The sequence below is a fragment of the Bombina bombina genome, chromosome 5, assembly GCF_027579735.1.
Source record: "Bombina bombina isolate aBomBom1 chromosome 5, aBomBom1.pri, whole genome shotgun sequence".
Taxonomy (NCBI): Eukaryota; Metazoa; Chordata; class Amphibia; order Anura; family Bombinatoridae; genus Bombina; species Bombina bombina.
The window spans coordinates 478,447,272-478,466,667 of record NC_069503.1 but is presented as its reverse complement, the minus strand read 5'-3'; the positions used below and the strand labels follow the sequence as shown (position 1 = coordinate 478,466,667).

Below are 19,396 nucleotides of genomic sequence, written 5' to 3'. Positions count from 1 at the left end.
TGGCAAAATGGGTCAAAAGAAGGACTTGACAGGCTTGGAAAAGTCAAAAATAGTGAGATATCTTGCAGAGGGATGCAGCACTCTTAAAATTGCAAAGCTTCTGAAGCGTGATCATCGAACAATCAAGCGTTTCATTCAAAATAGTCAACAGGGTCGCAAGAAGCGTGTGGAAAAACCAAGGCGCAAAATAACTGCCCATGAACTGAGAAAAGTCAAGCGTGCAGCTGCCAAGATGCCACTTGCCACCAGTTTGGCCATATTTCAGAGCTGCAACATCACTGGAGTGCCCAAAAGCACAAGGTGTGCAATACTCAGAGACATGGCCAAGGTAAGAAAGGCTGAAAGAGGACCACCACTGAACAAGACACACAAGCTGAAACGTCAAGACTGGGCCAAGAAATATCTCAAGACTGATTTTTCTAAGGTTTTATGGACTGATGAAATGAGTGAGTCTTGATGGGCCAGATGGATGGGCCCGTGGCTGGATTGGTAAAGGGCAGAGAGCTCCAGTCCGACTCAGACGCCAGCAAGGTGGAGGTGGAGTACTGGTTTGGGCTGGTATCATCAAAGATGAGCTTGTGGGGCCTTTTCGGGTTGAGGATGGAGTCAAGCTCAACTCCCAGTCCTACTGCCATTTTCTGGAAGACACCTTCTTCAAGCAGTGGTACAGGAAGAAGTCTGCATCCTTCAAGAAAAACATGATTTTCATGCAGGACAATGCTCCATCACACGCGTCCAAGTACTCCACAGCGTGGCTGGCAAGAAAGGGTATAAAAGAAGAAAATCTAATGACATGGCCTCCTTGTTCACCTGATCTGAACCCCATTGAGAACCTGTGGTCCATCATCAAATGTGAGATTTACAAGGAGGGAAAACAGTACACCTCTCTGAACAGTGTCTGGGAGGCTGTGGTTGCTGCTGCACGCAATGTTGATGGTGAACAGATCAAAACACTGACAGAATCCATGGATGGCAGGCTTTTGAGTGTCCTTGCAAAGAAAGGTGGCTATATTGGTCACTGATTTGTTTTTGTTTTTGAATGTCAGAAATGTATATTTGTGAATGTTGAGATGTTATATTGGTTTCACTGGTAAAAATAAATAATTGAAATGGGTATATATTTGTTTTTTGTTAAGTTGCCTAATAATTATGCACAGTAATAGTCACCTGCACACACAGATATCCCCCTAAAATAGCTATAACTAAAAACAAACTAAAAACTACTTCCAAAACTATTCAGCTTTGATATTAATGAGTTTTTTTTGGGTTCATTGAGAACATGGTTGTTGTTCAATAATAAAATTAATCCTCAAAAATACAACTTGCCTAATAATTCTGCACTATATATATATATATATATATATATATATATATATATATATATATATATATATATATATATATATATATTTGTACTTCTATTTGCCATGATTCAGGTTTATCAGTATATTTCCTTTTTTGCAGACTGTCAGTTTCATATCTGGGAAATGCTTTTAAATTTTTTTTTTATTTCTTACCTGAGGTTTTCAAATGGACTTTTCTCTTGTTAAGTGTGTTCAGTCCACGGGTCATCCATTACTTATGGGATATATTCTCCTTCCCAACAGGAAGTTGCAAGAGGATCACCCAAGCAGAGCTGCTATATAGCTCCTCCCCTCACATGTCATATCCAGTCATTCTCTTGCAACTCTCAACAAAGAAGGAGGTCGTGAGAAGAGTTAGGAGTTTTTTACTTAATTATTCTTCAATCAAAAGTTTGTTATTTTAAATGGCACTGGAGTGTGCTGTTTTTTCTCTCAGGCAGTATTTAGAAGAAGAATCTGCCTGCGTTTTCTATGATCTTAGCAGACGTAACTAAGATCCACTGGCTGTTCTCGCACATTCTGAGGAGTGGGGTAACTTCAGAAAAAGGAATGGCATGCGGGGTCCCCTGCAAATGAGGTATGTGCAGTAAAATATTTTCTAGGAATGGAATTGACTAAGAAAACCCTGCCGATACCCATATGATGTAAGTACAGCCTAAAATGCAGTAGTAGCCACTGGTATCAGGCTGGTAAATGTATGCACAGTAGAGTTATTTTCTAGGGACTAGAATTTGACTGAAAAAATACTGTTAATACTGAAATAATGTATAAGCCTTAACTGCAGTAGAAGCGACTGGTAGCAGGCTTAGTGATAACTTGACACAATATCTGAAATGTTGTTTTTTAAAACGTTTACTGGCATGTTAATCGTTTTGTGAGGTACTTTGGTGATAAATCTCTTGGGGCATGATTTTTTCCACAGGGCTAACTTATATTTCTGCATAGAAACCGTTATAGCTGGTCTCCCACTGTTGAGTGGGAGGGGCTTTTGTTAGCGCCTTGTTGCGCAGTTAAAATTCAATCATAGTCTTCCTGTTTCTTCCTCCTTGATCCAGGACGTCTCCAGAGAGCTCAGGGGTCTTCAAAATTTATATTTGAGGGAGGTAATCAGTCACAGCAGACCTGTGACAGTGTGTTTGACTGTGATAAAAACGTTAATTGTTAAATTGATTATCCGTTTTCTTGGGTATTAAGGGGTTAATCATCCTTTTGCTAGTGGGTGCAATCCTCTGCTAATTTCATACATTTAATGTAAAGATTTGGTTGTTATAACGGAATTAGTTCATTGTTATTTCAACTGTAATTGTCTTTTTGTGTTTTTAAAAGCGCAGCAGCGTTTTTACATTGCTTGAAAATTTTCTGAAAGTAATTTCCAAGCTTGCTAGCCTCATTGCTAGTCTGTTTAAACATGTCTGATACAGATGAATCTGCTTGTTCATTATGTTTAAAAGCCAATGTGGAGCCCAATAGAAATATGTGTACCAATTGTATTGATATTACTTTAAATAAAGGTCAGTCTTTACCGGTAAAGAAATTATAACCAGACATCGAGGGGGAAGTTATGCCGCCTAACTCTCCTCACGTGTCAGTACCTGCGCCTCCCGCTCAGGAGGTGCGTGATGTTGTGGCGCCAAGTACATCAAGGCCCTTACAAATCACTTTGCAAGATATGGCTAATGTTATGAAAGAAGTATTATCTAATTTGCCTGAGTTAAGAGGCAAGCGCGATAGCTCTGGGTTAAGGACAGAGCGCGCTGATGACACGAGAGCCATGTCCGATACTGCGTCACAATTTGCAGAACATGAGGACGGAGAGCTTCATTCTGTGGGTGACGGATCTGATCCAGGGAGACCGGATTCAGAAATTTCAAATTTTAAATTTAAGCTTGAGAACCTCCGTGTATTGCTAGGGGAGGTGTTAGCGGCTCTGAATGATTGTGACACGGTTGCAATCCCAGAGAAGTTATGTAGGCTGGATAAATACTATGCGGTGCCGGTGTGTACTGACATTTTTCCTATACCTAAAAGGCTTACAGAGATTATTAGCAAGGAGTGGGATAGACCCAGTGTGCCCTTGTCCCCTCCTCCGATATTTAGAAAAATTTTACCAATAGACGCTACCACACGAGACTTATGGCAGACGGTCCCTAAGGTGGAGGGAGCAGTTTCTACTTTAGCTAAGCGCACCACTATCCCGGTGGAGGATAGTTGTGCTTTCTCAGATCCAATGGATAAAAAATTAGGTTACCTTAAGAAAATGTTTGTTCAACAAGGTTTTATATTACAGCCCCTTGCATGCATTGCGCCCGTCACTGCTGCGGCGGCGGCTTTCTGGTTTGAGTCTCTAGAAGAGGCTATTCGCACAGCACCATTGGATGAGATCATGAACAAGCTTTAAGCACTTAAGCTAGCTAATGCATTTGTTTCAGATGCCGTTGTGCATTTAACCAAACTAACGGCTAAGAACTCCGGATTCGCCATTCAGGCGCGCAGAGCGCTATGGCTTAAATCCTGGTCAGCAGATGTGACTTCTAAATCTAAATTGCTTAATATTCCTTTCAAAGGGCAAACCTTATTCGGGCCCAGCTTGAAAGAAATTATTGCTGACATTACTGGAGGTAAGGGTCACTCCCTTCCTCAGGATAGGGCCAAATCAAAGGCCAAACAGTCTAATTTTCGTGCCTTTCGTAATTTCAAGGCAGGAGCAGCATCAACTTCCTCCACTCCAAAACAGGAAGGAACTGCTGCTCGTTACAGACAGGGTTGGAAAAGCAACCAGTCCTGGAACAAGGGTAAGCAGGCCAGAAAGCCTACTTCGGCCCCTAAGACAGCATGAAGGAAGGGCCCCCTATCCGGAAACGGATCTAGTGGGGGGCAGACTCTCTCTCTTCGCCAAGGCTTGGGCAAGAGATGTCCAGGATCCCTGGACGTTGGAGATCATATCTCAGGGATACCTTCTGGACTTCAAAGCTTCTCCTCCACAAGGGAGATTTCATCTGTCAAGGTTATCAACAAACCTAATAAAGAAAGAGGCATTTCTACAATGTGTACAAAACCTCTTAATAATGGGAGTGATCCACCCAGTTCCGCGACCGGAACAAGGGCAAGGGTTTTACTCAAATCTGTTTGTGGTTCCCAAAAAAGAGGGAAACTTCAGACCAATCTTGGACCTAAAGATCTTAAACAAGTTCCTAAGGGTTCCATCGTTCAAAATGGAAACTATTCGAACCATCCTACCCATGATCCAAGAGGGTCAGTATATGACCACAGTGGACTTAAAGGATGCCTACCTTTACATACCGATTCACAAAGATCATTATCGGTACCTAAGGTTCGCCTTTCTAGACAGGCATTACCAGTTTGTAGCTCTTCCCTTCGGGTTAGCTACGGCCCCGAGAATTTTTACAAAGGTTCTGGGCTCACTTCTGGCGGTACTAAGACCGCAAGGCATAGCGGTGGCTCCATACCTAGACGACATTCTGATACAAGCGTCGAGTTTTCAAAATGCAAAGTCTCATACAGAGATAGTTTTTGCATTTCTGAGGTCGCATGGGTGGAAAGTGAACGTGGAAAAGAGTTCTCTGTTACCACTCACAAGGGTTCCTTTTCTAGGGACTCTGATAGATTCTGTAGAGATGAAGATTTACCTGACGGAGTCCAGGTTATCAAAGATTCTAAATGCTTGCCGTGTCCTTCATTCCATTCCAAGGCCATCAGTAGCTCAGTGCATGGAAGTAATCGGCTTAATGGTCGCGGCAATGGACATAGTGCCATTTGCGCGCCTGCATCTCAGACCGCTGCAATTATGCATGCTAAGTCAGTGGAATGGGGATTATTCTGATCTGTCCCCTCTACTGAATCTGGACCAGGAGGCCAGAGATTCTCTTCTCTGGTGGTTGTCGCGGGTTCATCTGTCCAAAGGAATAACTTTTCGCAGTTGTTACGATTGTAACAACAGATGCCAGCCTACTAGGCTGGGGCGCAGTCTGGAACTCCCTGAAGGCTCAGGGATCGTGGACTCAGGAGGAGAAACTCCTCCCAATAAATATTCTGGAATTAAGAGCAATATTCAATGCTCTTCTAGCTTGGCCTCAGTTAGCAACACTGAGGTTCATCAGATTTCAGTCGGACAACATCACGACTGTGGCTTACATCAACCATCAAGGGGGAACCAGGAGTTCCCTAGCGATGTTAGAAGTCTCCAAGATAATTCGCTGGGCAGAGTCTCACTCTTGCCACCTGTCAGCGATCCACATTCCAGGCGTGGAGAACTGGGAGGCGGACTTTCTAAGTCGCCCGACTTTTCATCCGGGGGAGTGGGAACTTCATCCGGAAGTCTTTGCTCAACTGATTCATCGTTGGGGCAATCCAGAACTGGATCTCATGGCGTCTCGCCAGAACGCCAAGCTTCCTTGTTACGGATCCAGATCCAGGGACCCGGGAGCGGTGCTGATAGATGCTCTAGCAGCCCCTTGGGGTTTCAAGATGGCTTATGTGTTTCCTCCGTTTCCGTTGCTGCCTCGATTGATTGCCAGGATCAAACAGGAGAGAGCATCAGTGATTCTGATAGCGCCTGCGTGGCCACGCAGGACCTGGTATGCAGACCTAGTGGACATGTCGTCCTGTCCACCATGGCCTCTGCCTCTGAGGCAGGACCTTCTAATTCAGGGTCCTTTCAACCATCCAAGCCTAATTGCTCTGAGGCTGACTGCATGGAGATTGAACGCTTGATTCTATCAAAGCGTGGTTTCTCGGAGTCGGTTATTGATACATTAATACAGGCTCGGAAACCTGTTACCAGAAAAATTTACCATAAGATATGGCGTAAATATTTATATTTGTGTGAATCCAAGAGTTGCTCATGGAGTAAGTTTAGGATTCCTAGGATATTGTCTTTTCTACAAGAGGGTTTAGAAAAGGGCTTATCTGCTAGTTCGTTAAAGGGACAGATTTCGGCTCTGTCTATTCTTTTACACAAACGTCTGGCAGAAGTTCCAGACGTTCAGGCTTTTTGTCAGGCTTTAGCTAGGATTAAGCCTGTGTTTAAGACTGTTGCTCCGCCGTGGAGCTTAAACTTAGTTCTTAAAGTTCTTCAAGGTGTTCCGTTTGAACCCCTTCATTCCATTGATATTAAGCTGTTATCTTGGAAAGTTCTGTTTTTGATGGCTATTTCCTCGGCTCGAAGAGTCTCTGAGTTATCTGCCTTACATTGTGATTCTCCTTATCTGATTTTTCAATCAGACAAGGTAGTTCTGCGTACTAAACCTGGGTTTTTACCTAAGGTAGTTTCTAACAGGAATATCAATCAAGAGATTGTTGTTCCATCATTATGTCCTAATCCTTCCTCAAAGAAGGAACGTCTTTTGCATAATCTGGACGTAGTCCGTGCCCTGAAGTTCTACTTACAGGCAACTAAAGATTTTCGGCAAACTTCTTCTCTGTTTGTCGTTTATTCTGGACAGAGGAGAGGTCAAAAGGCTTCGGCCACCTCTCTCTCTTTTTGGCTTCGTAGTATAATACGTTTAGCCTATGAGACTGCTGGACAGCAGCCCCCTGAAAGAATTACAGCTCATTCCACTAGAGCTGTGGCTTCCACCTGGGCCTTTAAGAATGAGGCCTCTGTTGAACAGATTTGCAAGGCTGCAACTTGGTCTTCACTTTATACCTTTTCAAAATTTTACAAATTTGACACTTTTGCTTCTTCGGAGGCTGTTTTTGGGAGAAAGGTTCTACAGGCAGTGGTTCCTTCTGTTTAAATGTTCCTGCCTTGTCCCTCCCATCATCCGTGTACTTTAGCTTTGGTATTGGTATCCCATAAGTAATGGATGACCCGTGGACTGAACACACTTAACAAGAGAAAACATAATTTATGCTTACCTGATAAATTTGTTTCTCTTGTAGTGTGTTCAGTCCACGGCCCGCCCTGTCTTTTTTTGAGGCAGTTCTAAATTTTAATTAAAACTCCAGTCACCACTGCACTCTATAGTTTCTCCTTTCTTGTCTTGTTTCGGTCGAATTACTGGATATGACATGTGAGGGGAGGAGCTATATAGCAGCTCTGCTTGGGTGATCCTCTTGCAACTTCCTGTTGGGAAGGAGAATATATCCCATAAGTAATGGATGACCCGTGGACTGAACACACTTCAAGAGAAATAAATTTATCAGGTAAGCATAAATTATGTTTTTCTAAATTGCGGGCTGTATTAGGCTCGCGAGAGCGCAAAATGCTATAATTTATTGCGTCATTCTTGGCGCAAGACTTTTTTGGCGTGAAAAATTACGTTTGTTGACGAAAATTCGTCATTTCAGGCGTCTTAGTTGGCGCCGAGTCTTATCTTGGTACTTGCTCAGTCTTTACGTTCTGCAGAATCTCACACGGATCAACTAGTGTTGTTTCTTCAAAAACATGGTTGGAGGATCGATTTACCAAAGAGTTCTTTGATTCCTGAGACAAGGGTAACCTTTTTAGGTTTCCAAATAGATTCAGTATCCATGACTTTGTCTCTAACAGACAAGAGACGTTTGAAATAGGTTGCAGCCTGTCAGAACCTTCAATCATTCCCTTCAGTCATTCCTATGTGCCTGGAGGTTTTAGGTCTCATGACTGCAGCATCTGACGTAATCCCCTTTGCTCGTTTTTACATGAGACCTCTTCAGCTTTGTATGCTGAACCAGTGGTGCAGGGATTATACAAGGATATCACAATTAATATCCTTAGATCCCAATGTTCGTCTATCTCTGACTTGGTGGTTAGATCACCATCGTATAGTTCAAGGGGACTCTTTTGTTCGTCCAACCTGGACTGTGATCGCAACAGATGCGAGTCTTTCAGGTTGGGGAGCTGTCTGGGGATCTCTGACAGCACAAGGGGTTTGGAAATCTCAAGAGGCAAGATTACCAATCAATATTTTGGAACTACGTGCGATTCTCAGAGCTCTTCAATTTTGGCCTCTATTGAAGAGAGAGCTGTTTATTTGTTTTCAGACAGACAATGTCACAACTGTGGCATATGTCAATCATCAGGGTGGGACTCACAGTCCTCAAGCTATGAAAGAAGTATCTAAGATACTTGTTTGGGCATAATCCAGCTCCTGTCTAATTTCTGCGGTCCATATCCCAGGTATAGACAATTGGGAAGCGGATTATCTCAGTCGTCAAGCTTTACATCCGGGAGAGTGGTCTCTTCACCCAGATGTGTTTTTTCAAATTGTTCAGATGTGGGGGCTTCCAGAAATAGATCTGATGGCATCTCATCTAAACAAGAAACTTCCCAGGTACCTGTCCAGGTCCAGGGATCCTCAGGCGAAAGCAGTGGATGCATTGACACTTCCTTAGAATTATCAACCTGCCTATATTTTTCTGCCTCTAGTTCTTCTTCCAAGAGTGATTTCCAAGGATGCAATCATTTGTACTGCTTTTGGCTCCAGCATGGGCTCACAGGTTTTGGTATGCGGATCTTGTTCGGATGTCCAGTTGCCAACCATGGCCACTTCCACTAAGGCCAGACCTTCTATCTCAAGGTCCGTTTTTCCATCAGGACCTCAAATCATTAAATTTGAAGGTATGGAAATTGAACGCTTAGTGCTTAGTCAGAGATGTTTCTCTGACTCAGTGATTAATACTATGTTGCAGGCTCGTAAATCTGTTTCTAGAAAGATTTATTATCAAGTTTGGAAGACTTACATTTCATGATGTTCTCATAAATTCTCTTGGCATTCTTTTAGAATTCCTAGAATTTTACAGTTTCTTCAGGATGGTTTGGATAAGGGTTTGTCTGCAAGTTCCATGAAAGGACAAATCTCTGCTCTTTCTGTTTTATTCCACAGAAGAATTGCTAAACTCCCTGATATTCATTGTTTTGCACAGGCTTTGGTTCGTATCAAGCCTGTCATTAAATCAATCTCTCCTCCTTGGAGTCTTAATTTGGTTTTGAAGGCTTTACAGGCTCCTCCGTTTGAGCCTATGCATTCTTTGGACATTAAATTGCTTTCTTGGAAAGTGTTGTTTCTTTTGGCCATCTCTTCTGCTAGAAGAGTTTCTGAATTATCTGCTCTTTCTTGTGAGTCTCCTTTTCTGATTTTTCATCAGGATAAGACAGTTTTGCGGACTTCATTTAAATTCTTACCTAAAGTTGTGAATTCCAACAACATTAGTAGGGAAATTGTTGTCCCTTCTTTGTGTCCCCATCCTAAGAATTCTTTGGAAAGATCTTTACATTCTTTGGATGTGGTGAGAGCTTTGAAATATTATGTTGAATCTACTAAAGATTTCAGGAAGACTTCTAGTCTATTTGTTATCTTTTCTGGTTCTAGGAAAGGTCAGAAGGCTTCTGTCATTTCTTTGGCATCTTGGTTAAAGCTTTTGATTCATCACGCTTATTTGGAGTCGGGTAAATACCCGCCTCAGAGGATTACAGCTCATTCTACTAGGTCATTTTCCACTTCCTGGGCTTTTAAGAATGAAGCTTCAGTTGATCAGATTTGCAAAGCAGCAACTTGGTCTTCTTTGCATACATTTACTAAATACTGCCATTTTGATGTTTTTTCTTCTTCAGAAGCAGTTTTTGGTAGAAAAGTTCTTCAGGCAGCTGTTTCAGTTTGATTCTTCTGCTTATAATTTCATTTTTTTTTCTTTTCCTTTATAAGATTAAAACTTATGATTTGGGTTGTGGATTAATTTTTTCAGCGGAATTGGCTGTCTTTATTTTTTATCCCTCTCTCTCTAGTGACTCTTGCGTGGAGTTCCACATCTTGGGTATTGCTATCCCATACATCACTAGCTCATGGACTCTTGCCAATTACATGAAAGAAAACATAATTTATGTAAGAATTTGCCTGATAAATTAATTTCTTTCATATTGGCAAGAGTCCATGAGGCCCACCCTTTTTCTGGTGGTTATGATTTTTTTGTATAAAGCACAATTATTCCAATTCCTTGTTTATGCTTTTGCTCCTTTCTTTATCACCCCACCTTTTGGCTATTCATTAAACTGAATTGTAGGTGTGGTGAATGTGTATTTATAGGCATTTTGAGGTTTGGGAAACTTTGCCCCTCCTGGTAGGATTGTATATCCCATACGTCACTAGCTCATGGACTCTTGCCAATATGAAAGAAATTAATTTATCAGGTAAATTCTTACATAAATTATGTTATCCAATTCATCCTGGAGAACAGAATAAGAAGGTCCTCCACACCTTATGATAGATGCAACGAGCAACCAGCTACCAGCTTGAGTGAGAGTAAAGATAACACTCTCAGAAACCCTCTCTTGGCTAGTACTAAGCGTTCAATCTCCACTCAGTCAGCCTCAAGAGATCTAGACATAGATGAACAAAGACCTTAGTCAGCAGATCCGTGCGACAAGGTAACTTCCACGGAGGCGATAACTACACCCCCAGTAGTCTGCGAACCATATCCTTCGCGGCCAAGACGGAGCAATCCGTATCACTGACGCCTGCTTGATTCGAGCCGCTACACTAGGAAGTAGTGGTAACGGGCGTAAAAGATAAATTAGGTTAAACTTTCAAGACCCCGCTAATGCATCTGTTAGCTCGATGATCCCTGTGCCTCGACCCATATCTGGGTAACTTGGTAATGAGATGTCATAAGATCTTCCTCTTGCAAATTTATGCAAACACTCGGGATGGAGAGACCAATCCCCCGGATTAAAGTGTTGTCTGCTGAGGAAATCCGCTTCCCAGTTGTCCACACCCGGAATGTGGATCGCTGACAGTGAACAAATGTGGGTCTCCGCCCACTCCAGAATCCGAGATACTTCCATCATAGCTAGGGAGCTTCTCGTTCCCCCATGATGGTTGATGTAAGCCACCGAGGATATATTGTCTGATTGGAATCTGATAAACTGGGACGAACCCAGCAGAGGCCAAGCCTTCAGAGAATTGTATATTGCCTGAAGATCCATACGATCATGAAGTAGCTTTTCCTCCCGAGTCCATAGGCCCTGTGCCTTCCTGGCACCCCAAACAGCTCCCCATCCTGACAGACTCGCAACCGTAGTCACTATCACTCAGGATGGTCTTGAGACTGACATCCCTTGGGACAAGTGATCCGGACAAAAACACCAGAGAGTGATTCTCTTGATCTGTTGTCCAGAGAAATCTGTTGAGACAGATCCGAATGATCGCTGTTCCACTGCTTCAGCATGCACAGTTGCAACAGTCTGAGGTAAAACCTGGCAAATGAAATTATGTCCATGTTTGACACCATGAGACCAATCACCTCCATACACCGAGCCACAGATGGCCTTAAGGAGGTCTGGAGGGCAAGACCTGTTGAAGCTAGCCTGCAACGTCTCATGTCTTTTAGAAAAATTCTCATGTATATGGAGACTATTATAGTACCCGGGAATTCCACCCTGGTACTCAATACAAGAGAACTCTCTCTAGATTTATCTTCCATCCATGGGATTGAAGAAGACAGAGGAGAGATTCCGAATGGTCCACTCTCCAAAAAACTTTGGAGAATGCCGCATTGGCCGGGAATCAAACCCGATTCAACTACTTGGAAGGCAGTTATGCTCACCACTATACGAGCTAGACCAAACAGCAGATCAATAAACTGGAAGTGGTGGTCCAGGAATGCAAACCCTAGGAACTGGAAGTTGTCCTTGAGGATTGGTACGTGAACGGAGCATCCTTCAGCTCTATCGTGGTCATGAACTGCCCTTCTTGAACGAGGGGAAGAATGGACCTATTATCTCCCTCTTGAACGAGGGGACATTTAAAAACTTGTTTAAGTACTCCTACTAAGTTACTAGTACTAAGTACTAAGTTTCCTCCTTCTTTGGAACCATGAAAAGGTTTAAATAGTATCCCAAACCTCTCACTGTGATAGGCACCGGGACAATAACTCCTAAGAGAGCAGATCCTGTACGCATCCCGGAAAGGCTTCCCTCCTTTCTGGTCAGGAAGACAGGAGAGAGAAGGAACTGCCCTTGGGTGGCTGAGACTTGAAACCTATCTTGTAACCCTGAGCTATGACCTCCAGGACCCATGGATCCTGCACGTCCCTGAACCAAGCGACTGAAAAGAGCGTCAGTTTGCCCCCTACACGATCCAGAAGAGGACCGGGGACCGCCCGTTCATGCCGACTTAGACTCGGCGGGCTTCTTGCTCTGCTTGGATTTATTCCAGGACTGAGCCTGCTTCCAAGAACTCTTGGTTTGCTCAGGCTTAGTGGAGGACTGCTGACATGGGCTTTTTCAAAACGAAAATAACGAAAATTGTCCCTTAGACTAGTTCCTATTCTCTTGCGGTAGAAGGGCACCCTTGCCCCCTGTGACCGTGGAGATAATTGAGTCCAGGCCTGAACCAAACAATCATTCCCTTAAAGGGGAGGGAAAGAAGTCTAGACTTTGGAAGTCATATCTTCAGACCATGACTTCAGCCAGAGCCCGACGGGCCTGAGCAGAAAAGGCTGAAGCCTTAGGCGAATAATCTGCCTAATAGCAACACAGATAAAAGAATTGGCAATAGAGGGTGTGCCCTCTAAGTAACAGAATCCTCCATCGCTAGTGCAATAACCGGAGAACTATAGAAATAAAACATTATTTTGTTAAAAAAAAAAAAACGGCACCTTTATATCACAATGGCTGTGGCACTCACCACCTCCCATGACCTAGACAGTACAGAGAGTTAGGACTCCTCTCTGATAGACACCCGGTCAGGAAAGAGGGAAAGAATCATATGGTACACAATGCAGGACCGTCCCTGCTATGAGAAAAAGAGTGCCAAGCTTGTAAACTGCATAACTCTCAAAGTGAAAGTGAAACCTGTACCTGTCTTCTAGCGTTATCATACATGTATAAAAAAATGAAACGATCTTACCAGAATCTATGCCGTGGAACAGGAACACGGCCTTTCAGGTGTCACAGGTTAGCAGCATCGCTCCTGACATGGACTTGAGAGCAGAAAGCTGGCAGCAAAACACGTCAACGCTGATTACTTATGGAGCTGTTAATCTGAGTCAGGATGGTTTCACAGAGACGACACTCCCTGCAACTCCGGACTCTAACGTTCACCCATGCTCTCACTGATAGGCTGACAGGACTACTTTAAACTCCAGTCCCATTGCGAAGAGTATTACCCTCCATAAGAGACTACTCCGAATCTTCCGACACTTCTCTGCCAACCTCCTGTGACGAAAGGCAAAGAATGACTGGGGGATGAGTAGAATGGGGGAGGTATTTAAGCCTTTGGCTGGGGTGTCTTTGCCTCCTCCTGGTGGCCAGATTCTTAATTCCCACAAGTAATGAATGAAGCAGTGGACTCTCCTCCCATTAAGATGGAAAAGTTTTACCAGAGGATCTTAACATGGCCAATATTTTTTAGTGCGCCCTATAATTTAAATTGTTTTAGCACTACAAGTGCTCATGTTCCAAATAGTGAGTAGTGTTGCTCTTGAGCAATACACAAAATAGTGCTGAAAATGTTCAATTTATTGTGCACATGACTTACTTAGAAGATTCTTGGTTTTAGGTCCTTTAAAGTTGTAATGCTTTACAAGGGATTAAGGAAATTTACATCATAAATATGTTACAAAAAATAAATAAGATTAAAGACCTACATTTAAAAACAAACTTTAAAAAAGGATAGTTCATTTCAAAAGTATATGGCAGTGCCTGTTTTTAACAATCTTTTTAATCTTGATGCGTTTTATCCTGTTTACATGTAGCAACCGAGAAAAACATTTTGTTCCACTTCCAACCATTTATTTATTAGTTTATAAGAAGTAGGTTTATTATTTCCCATGTTGGACTTTACCTTTTCTAGGCGGAGTCCCTGCTGCCTTTTTTTCTGAGCCTTGAAACTTTATCAAATCATGATCATGAATGCTTACAGTGGCTTTCATTATGTTCCGATCTATTCAGATTAAATGAAACCTAGCTGTAGCTGTCCTTGCAGGTGCCGGGGATTATGGAGGTAGCACAGGGGTGGCAAGCCAGCGATTAAATTTATATAAAAAAATGTTTATTACATTGTTTACAATTAAAAATATGACAGTGTCAAACATGGCCTGTTCACAATAAGAGATTGTTCAATTATATATATATATTTTTAAATGTGGATTCTTTAGTAAATTATCACACTATGATGTTTTTTTTTTTTTACTTAAATTTTCTTTTTATTTTCCAGATTGAATTACTGCTATGATAAAGTAAGTGTATTGCATCTTTTTTATAAAAATTAGAAAGTTTGTGTTCTACCTCCTCTAGCTTTAAAAAACAAATTGTTATTTTAACTGATGTATATCAAGTGTCATAGTTTGTCTTTGTACAGTATCTCTATTTTTATATGCAATCATAATTGAAAAAAATCACTATATCCCACTCCCCCCACACCCATCTTTATAAGACTGGAAATAATTATAGATAACCTATTAGGAGAAAAAGAAACAAGTCCAGAAACCACAAGTCACTATTCTGCTTTATGCACAGTGTATGTATATGTGTGTGTATGTATATATATATATATATATATATATATATATATATATATATATATATATATATATATATATATTTGCTATTATTTGTGCATATTAAACTGCTGAGTGGAATAAAGCACAATTTTGCATATGTGCTCATAGAAAGGTCATCTACCATAGTTGTTCAAACTGCTATGTTTTTCATATAGGTGATTAGAGTTCACGGTCCATTACTCCTGGGAATTGCCTTACCTGCCACTAGGAGGAGGCAAAGATTCCCAAACCTCAGAGCTCTAGATAAACCCTCCCACTTCTATGGTAATCAGTCTTGTCTTTGCCTCCGCTGGAAGTAGGTGAAGAGTGAAGATGTGCAAGATTGTTTGCTATTTTATTTTAGGATTTCCTGGTAAGGATCCTGGAGTTTTTTTTTGTTTTTTTTCTTTCATGTAATTAGCAAGAGTCCATGAGCTAGTGACGTATGGGATATACATTCCTACCAGGAGGGGCAAAGTTTCCCAAACCTCAAAATGCCTACAAATACACCCCTCACCACACCCACAAATCAGTTTTTACAAACTTTGCCTCCTATGGAGGTGGTGAAGTAAGTTTGTGCTAGATTCTACGTTGATATGCGCTCCGCAGCAGGTTGGAGCCCGGTTTTCCTCTCAGCGTGCAGTGAATGTCAGAGGGATGTGAGGAGAGTATTGCCTGTTTGAATTCAATGATCTCCTTCTACGGGGTCTATTTCATGGGTTCTCTGTTATCGGTCGTAGAGATTCATCTCTTACCTCCCTTTTCAGATCGACAATATACTCTTATATATACCATTACCTCTGCTGATTCTCGTTTCAGTACTGGTTTGGCTTTCTACAACATGTAGATGAGTGTCCTGGGGTAAGTAAGTCTTATTTTCTGTGACACTCTAAAGCTATGGTTGGGCACTTTTTTATAAAGTTCTAAATATATGTATTCAAACATTTATTTGCCTTGACTCAGGATGTTCAACATTTCCTTATTTCAGACAGTCAGTTCCATATTTGGGATAATGCATTTGAATATATCATTTTTATCTTACCTTAAAATTTGACTTTTCCCTGTGGGCTGTTAGGCTCGCGGGGGCTGAAAATGCTTCATTTTATTGCGTCATTCTTGGCGCGGACTTTCTTGGCGCGAAATTTTTTTCTATTCCGGCATCATACGTGTCGCCGGAAGTTGCGTCATTTTTGCCGTTTTTCGCGCCCAAAATGTCGGCGTTCCGGATGTGGCGTCATTTTTGGCGCTAATAGCATTTAGGCGCCAAATATTGTGGGCGTCAAATTTGTCTCCACTTTAAGTCTCATTATTTGTTGCTTCTGGTTGCTAGAAGCTTGTTCACTGGCATTTTTTCCCATTCCTGAAACTGTCATTTAAGGAATTTGATCAATTTTGCTTTATATGTTGTTTTTTCTATTACATATTGCAAGATGTCCCACGTTGCAACTGAGTCAGAAGATACTACTGGAAAATCGCTGCCTGCTGCTGGAACTACCAAAGCTAAGTGTATCTGCTGTAAACTTTTGGTAGTTGTTCCTCCAGCTGTTGTTTGTATTAAATGTCATGACAAACTTGTTAATGCAGAAAATATTTCCTTTAGTAAAGTACCATTACCTGTTGCAGTTCCATCAACATCTAATGTTCAGAGTGTTCCTGATAACATAAGAGATTTTGTTTCTGAATCCATTAAGAAGGCTATGTCTGTTATTCCTCCTTCTGGTAAACATAAAAAGTCTTTTAAAACTTCTCTTTATACAGATAAATTTTTTAAATGAACATCATCATTCTGATTCTAATGATTCTTCTGATACAGAGGATTCTGTCTCAGAGGTTGATGCTGATAAATCGTCATATTTATTTAAAATGGAATTTATACGTTCTTTACTTAAACAAGTCCTAATTGCATTAGAAATTGAGGATTCTGGTCCTCTTGATACTAAATCTAGACGTTTAGACAAGGTCTTTAGATCTCCTGTGGTTATTCCAGAAGTTTTTCCTGTTCCTGGTGCTATTTCTGAAGTAATATCCAGAGAATGGAATAATTTGGGTAATTCATTTACTCCTTCTAAACGTTTCAAGCAATTATATCCTGTACCGTCCGACAGATTAGAGTTTTGGGACAAAATCCCTAAAGTTGATGGGGCTATTTCTACCCTTGCTAAACATACTACTATTCCTACGTCAGATGGTACTTCCTTTAAGGATCCTTTAGATAGGAAAATTGAATCCTTTCTAAGAAAAGCTTATCTGTGTTCAGGTAATCTTTTTAGACCTGCTATATCATTGGCTGATGTTGCTGCAGCTTCAACTTTTTGGTTGGAAACTTTAGCGCAACAAGTTACAGATCATGATTCTCATAATATTATTCTTCTTCTTCAACATGCTAATAATTTTATCTGTGATGCCATTTTTGATATTATCAGAGTTGATGTCAGGTTTATGTCTCTAGCTATTTTAGCTAGAAGAGCTTTATGGCTTAAAACTTGGAATGCTGATATGTCTTCTAAATCAACTCTACTTTCCCTTTCTTTCCAGGGTAATAAATTATTTGGTTCTCAGTTGGATTCTATTATCTCAACTGTTACTGGTGGGAAAGGAACTTTTTTACCACAGGATAAAAAATCTAAAGGTAAAAACAGGGCTAATAATCGTTTTCGTTCCTTTCGTTTCAACAAAGAACAAAAGCCTGATCCTTCATCCTCAGGAGCAGTTTCAGTTTGGAAACCATCTCCAGTCTGGAATAAATCCAAGCCTTCTAGAAAAGCAAAGCCAGCTTCTAAGTCCACATGAAGGTGCGGCCCTCATTCCAGCTCAGCTGGTAGGGGGCAGATTACGTTTTTTCAAAGAAATTTGGATCAATTCTGTTCACAATCTTTGGATTCAGAACATTGTTTCAGAAGGGTACAGAATTGGTTTCAAGATAAGACCTCCTGCACAGAGATTTTTTCTTTCCCGTGTCCCAGTAAACTCAAGCTCAAGCATTTCTGAAATGTGTTTCAGATCTAGAGTTGGCTGGAGTAATTATGCCAGTTCCAGTTTTGGAACAGGGGCTGGGGTTTTATTCGAATCTCTTCATTGTACCCAAGAAGGAGAATTCCTTCAGACTAGTTCTGGATCTAAAAATATTGAATCGTTATGTAAGGATACCAACATTCAAAATGGTAACTGTAAGGACTATATTGCCTTTTGTTCAGCAAGGGCATTATATGTCTACAATAGATTTACAGGATGCATATCTGCATATTCCGATTCATCCAGCTCACTATCAGTTCCTGAGATTCTCTTTCCTGGACAAGCATTACCAGTTTGTGGCTCTGCCGTTTGGCCTAGCTACAGCTCCAAGAATTTTTACAAAGGTTCTCGTTGCCCTTCTGTCTGTAATTAGAGAACAGGGTATTGTGGTATTTCCTTATTTTGACGATATCTTGGTACTTGCTCAGTCTTCACATTTAGCAGAATCTCATACGAATCGACTTGTGTTGTTTCTTCAAGATCATGGTTGGAGGATCAATTCACTAAAAAGTTCATTGATTCCTCAGACAAGGGTAACCTTTTTAGGGTTCCAGATAGATTCAGTGTCCATGACTCTATCTTTGACAGACAAGAGACGTCTAAGATTGATTTCAGCTTGTTGAAACCTTCAGTCACAATCATTCCCTTCGGTAGCCTTATGCATGGAAATTCTAGGTCTTATGACTGCTGCATCGGACGCGATCCCCTTTGCTCGTTTTCACATGCGACCTCTTCAGCTCTGTATGCTGAACCAATGGTGCAGGGATTACACAAAGATATCTCAATTAATATCTTTAAAACCGATTGTCCGACATTCTCTGACGTGGTGGACAGATCACCATCGTTTAATTCAGGGGGCTTCTTTTGTTCTTCCGACCTGGACTATAATCTCAACAGATGCAAGTCTTACAGGTTGGGGAGCTGTGTGGGGGTCTCTGACGGCACAAGGGGTTTGGGAATCTCAGGAGGTGAGATTACCGATCAATATTTTGGAACTCCGTGCAATTTTCAGAGCTCTTCAGTCTTGGCCTCTTCTGAAGAGAGAATCGTTCATTTGTTTTCAGACAGACAATGTCACAACTGTGGCATACATCAATCATCAAGGAGGGACTCACAGTCCTCTGGCTATGAAAGAAGTATCTCGAATTCTGTTTTGGGCGGAATCCAGCTCCTGTCTAATCTCTGCGGTTCATATCCCAGGTATAGACAATTGGGAAGCGGATTATCTCAGTCGCCAAACGTTGCATCCGGGCGAATGGTCTCTTCACCCAGAGGTTTTTCTTCAGATTGTTCAAATGTGGGAACTCCCAGAAATAGATCTGATGGCTTCTCATCTAAACAAGAAACTTCCCAGGTATCTGTCCAGATCCTGGGATCCTCAGGTGGAGGCAGTGGATGCATTATCACTTCCTTGGAAGTATCATCCTGCCTATATCTTTCCGCCTCTAGTTCTTCTTCCAAGAGTAATCTCCAAGATTCTGAAGGAATGCTCGTTTGTTCTGCTGGTAGCTCCAGCATGGCCTCTCAGGTTTTGGTATGCG

General features: G+C 41.6%; 1 protein-coding gene across 1 annotated transcript in view; it reads left to right on the top strand.

Moving 5' to 3' along the window:
• Positions 1 to 19,396, top strand: part of LOC128661517 (uncharacterized) — a 216,277-nt gene that overhangs the window by 90,586 nt on the left and 106,295 nt on the right. The window contains 1 exon segment of the mRNA XM_053715767.1: positions 14,519 to 14,540. Coding sequence (XP_053571742.1) covers positions 14,519 to 14,540 — 22 coding nt within the window.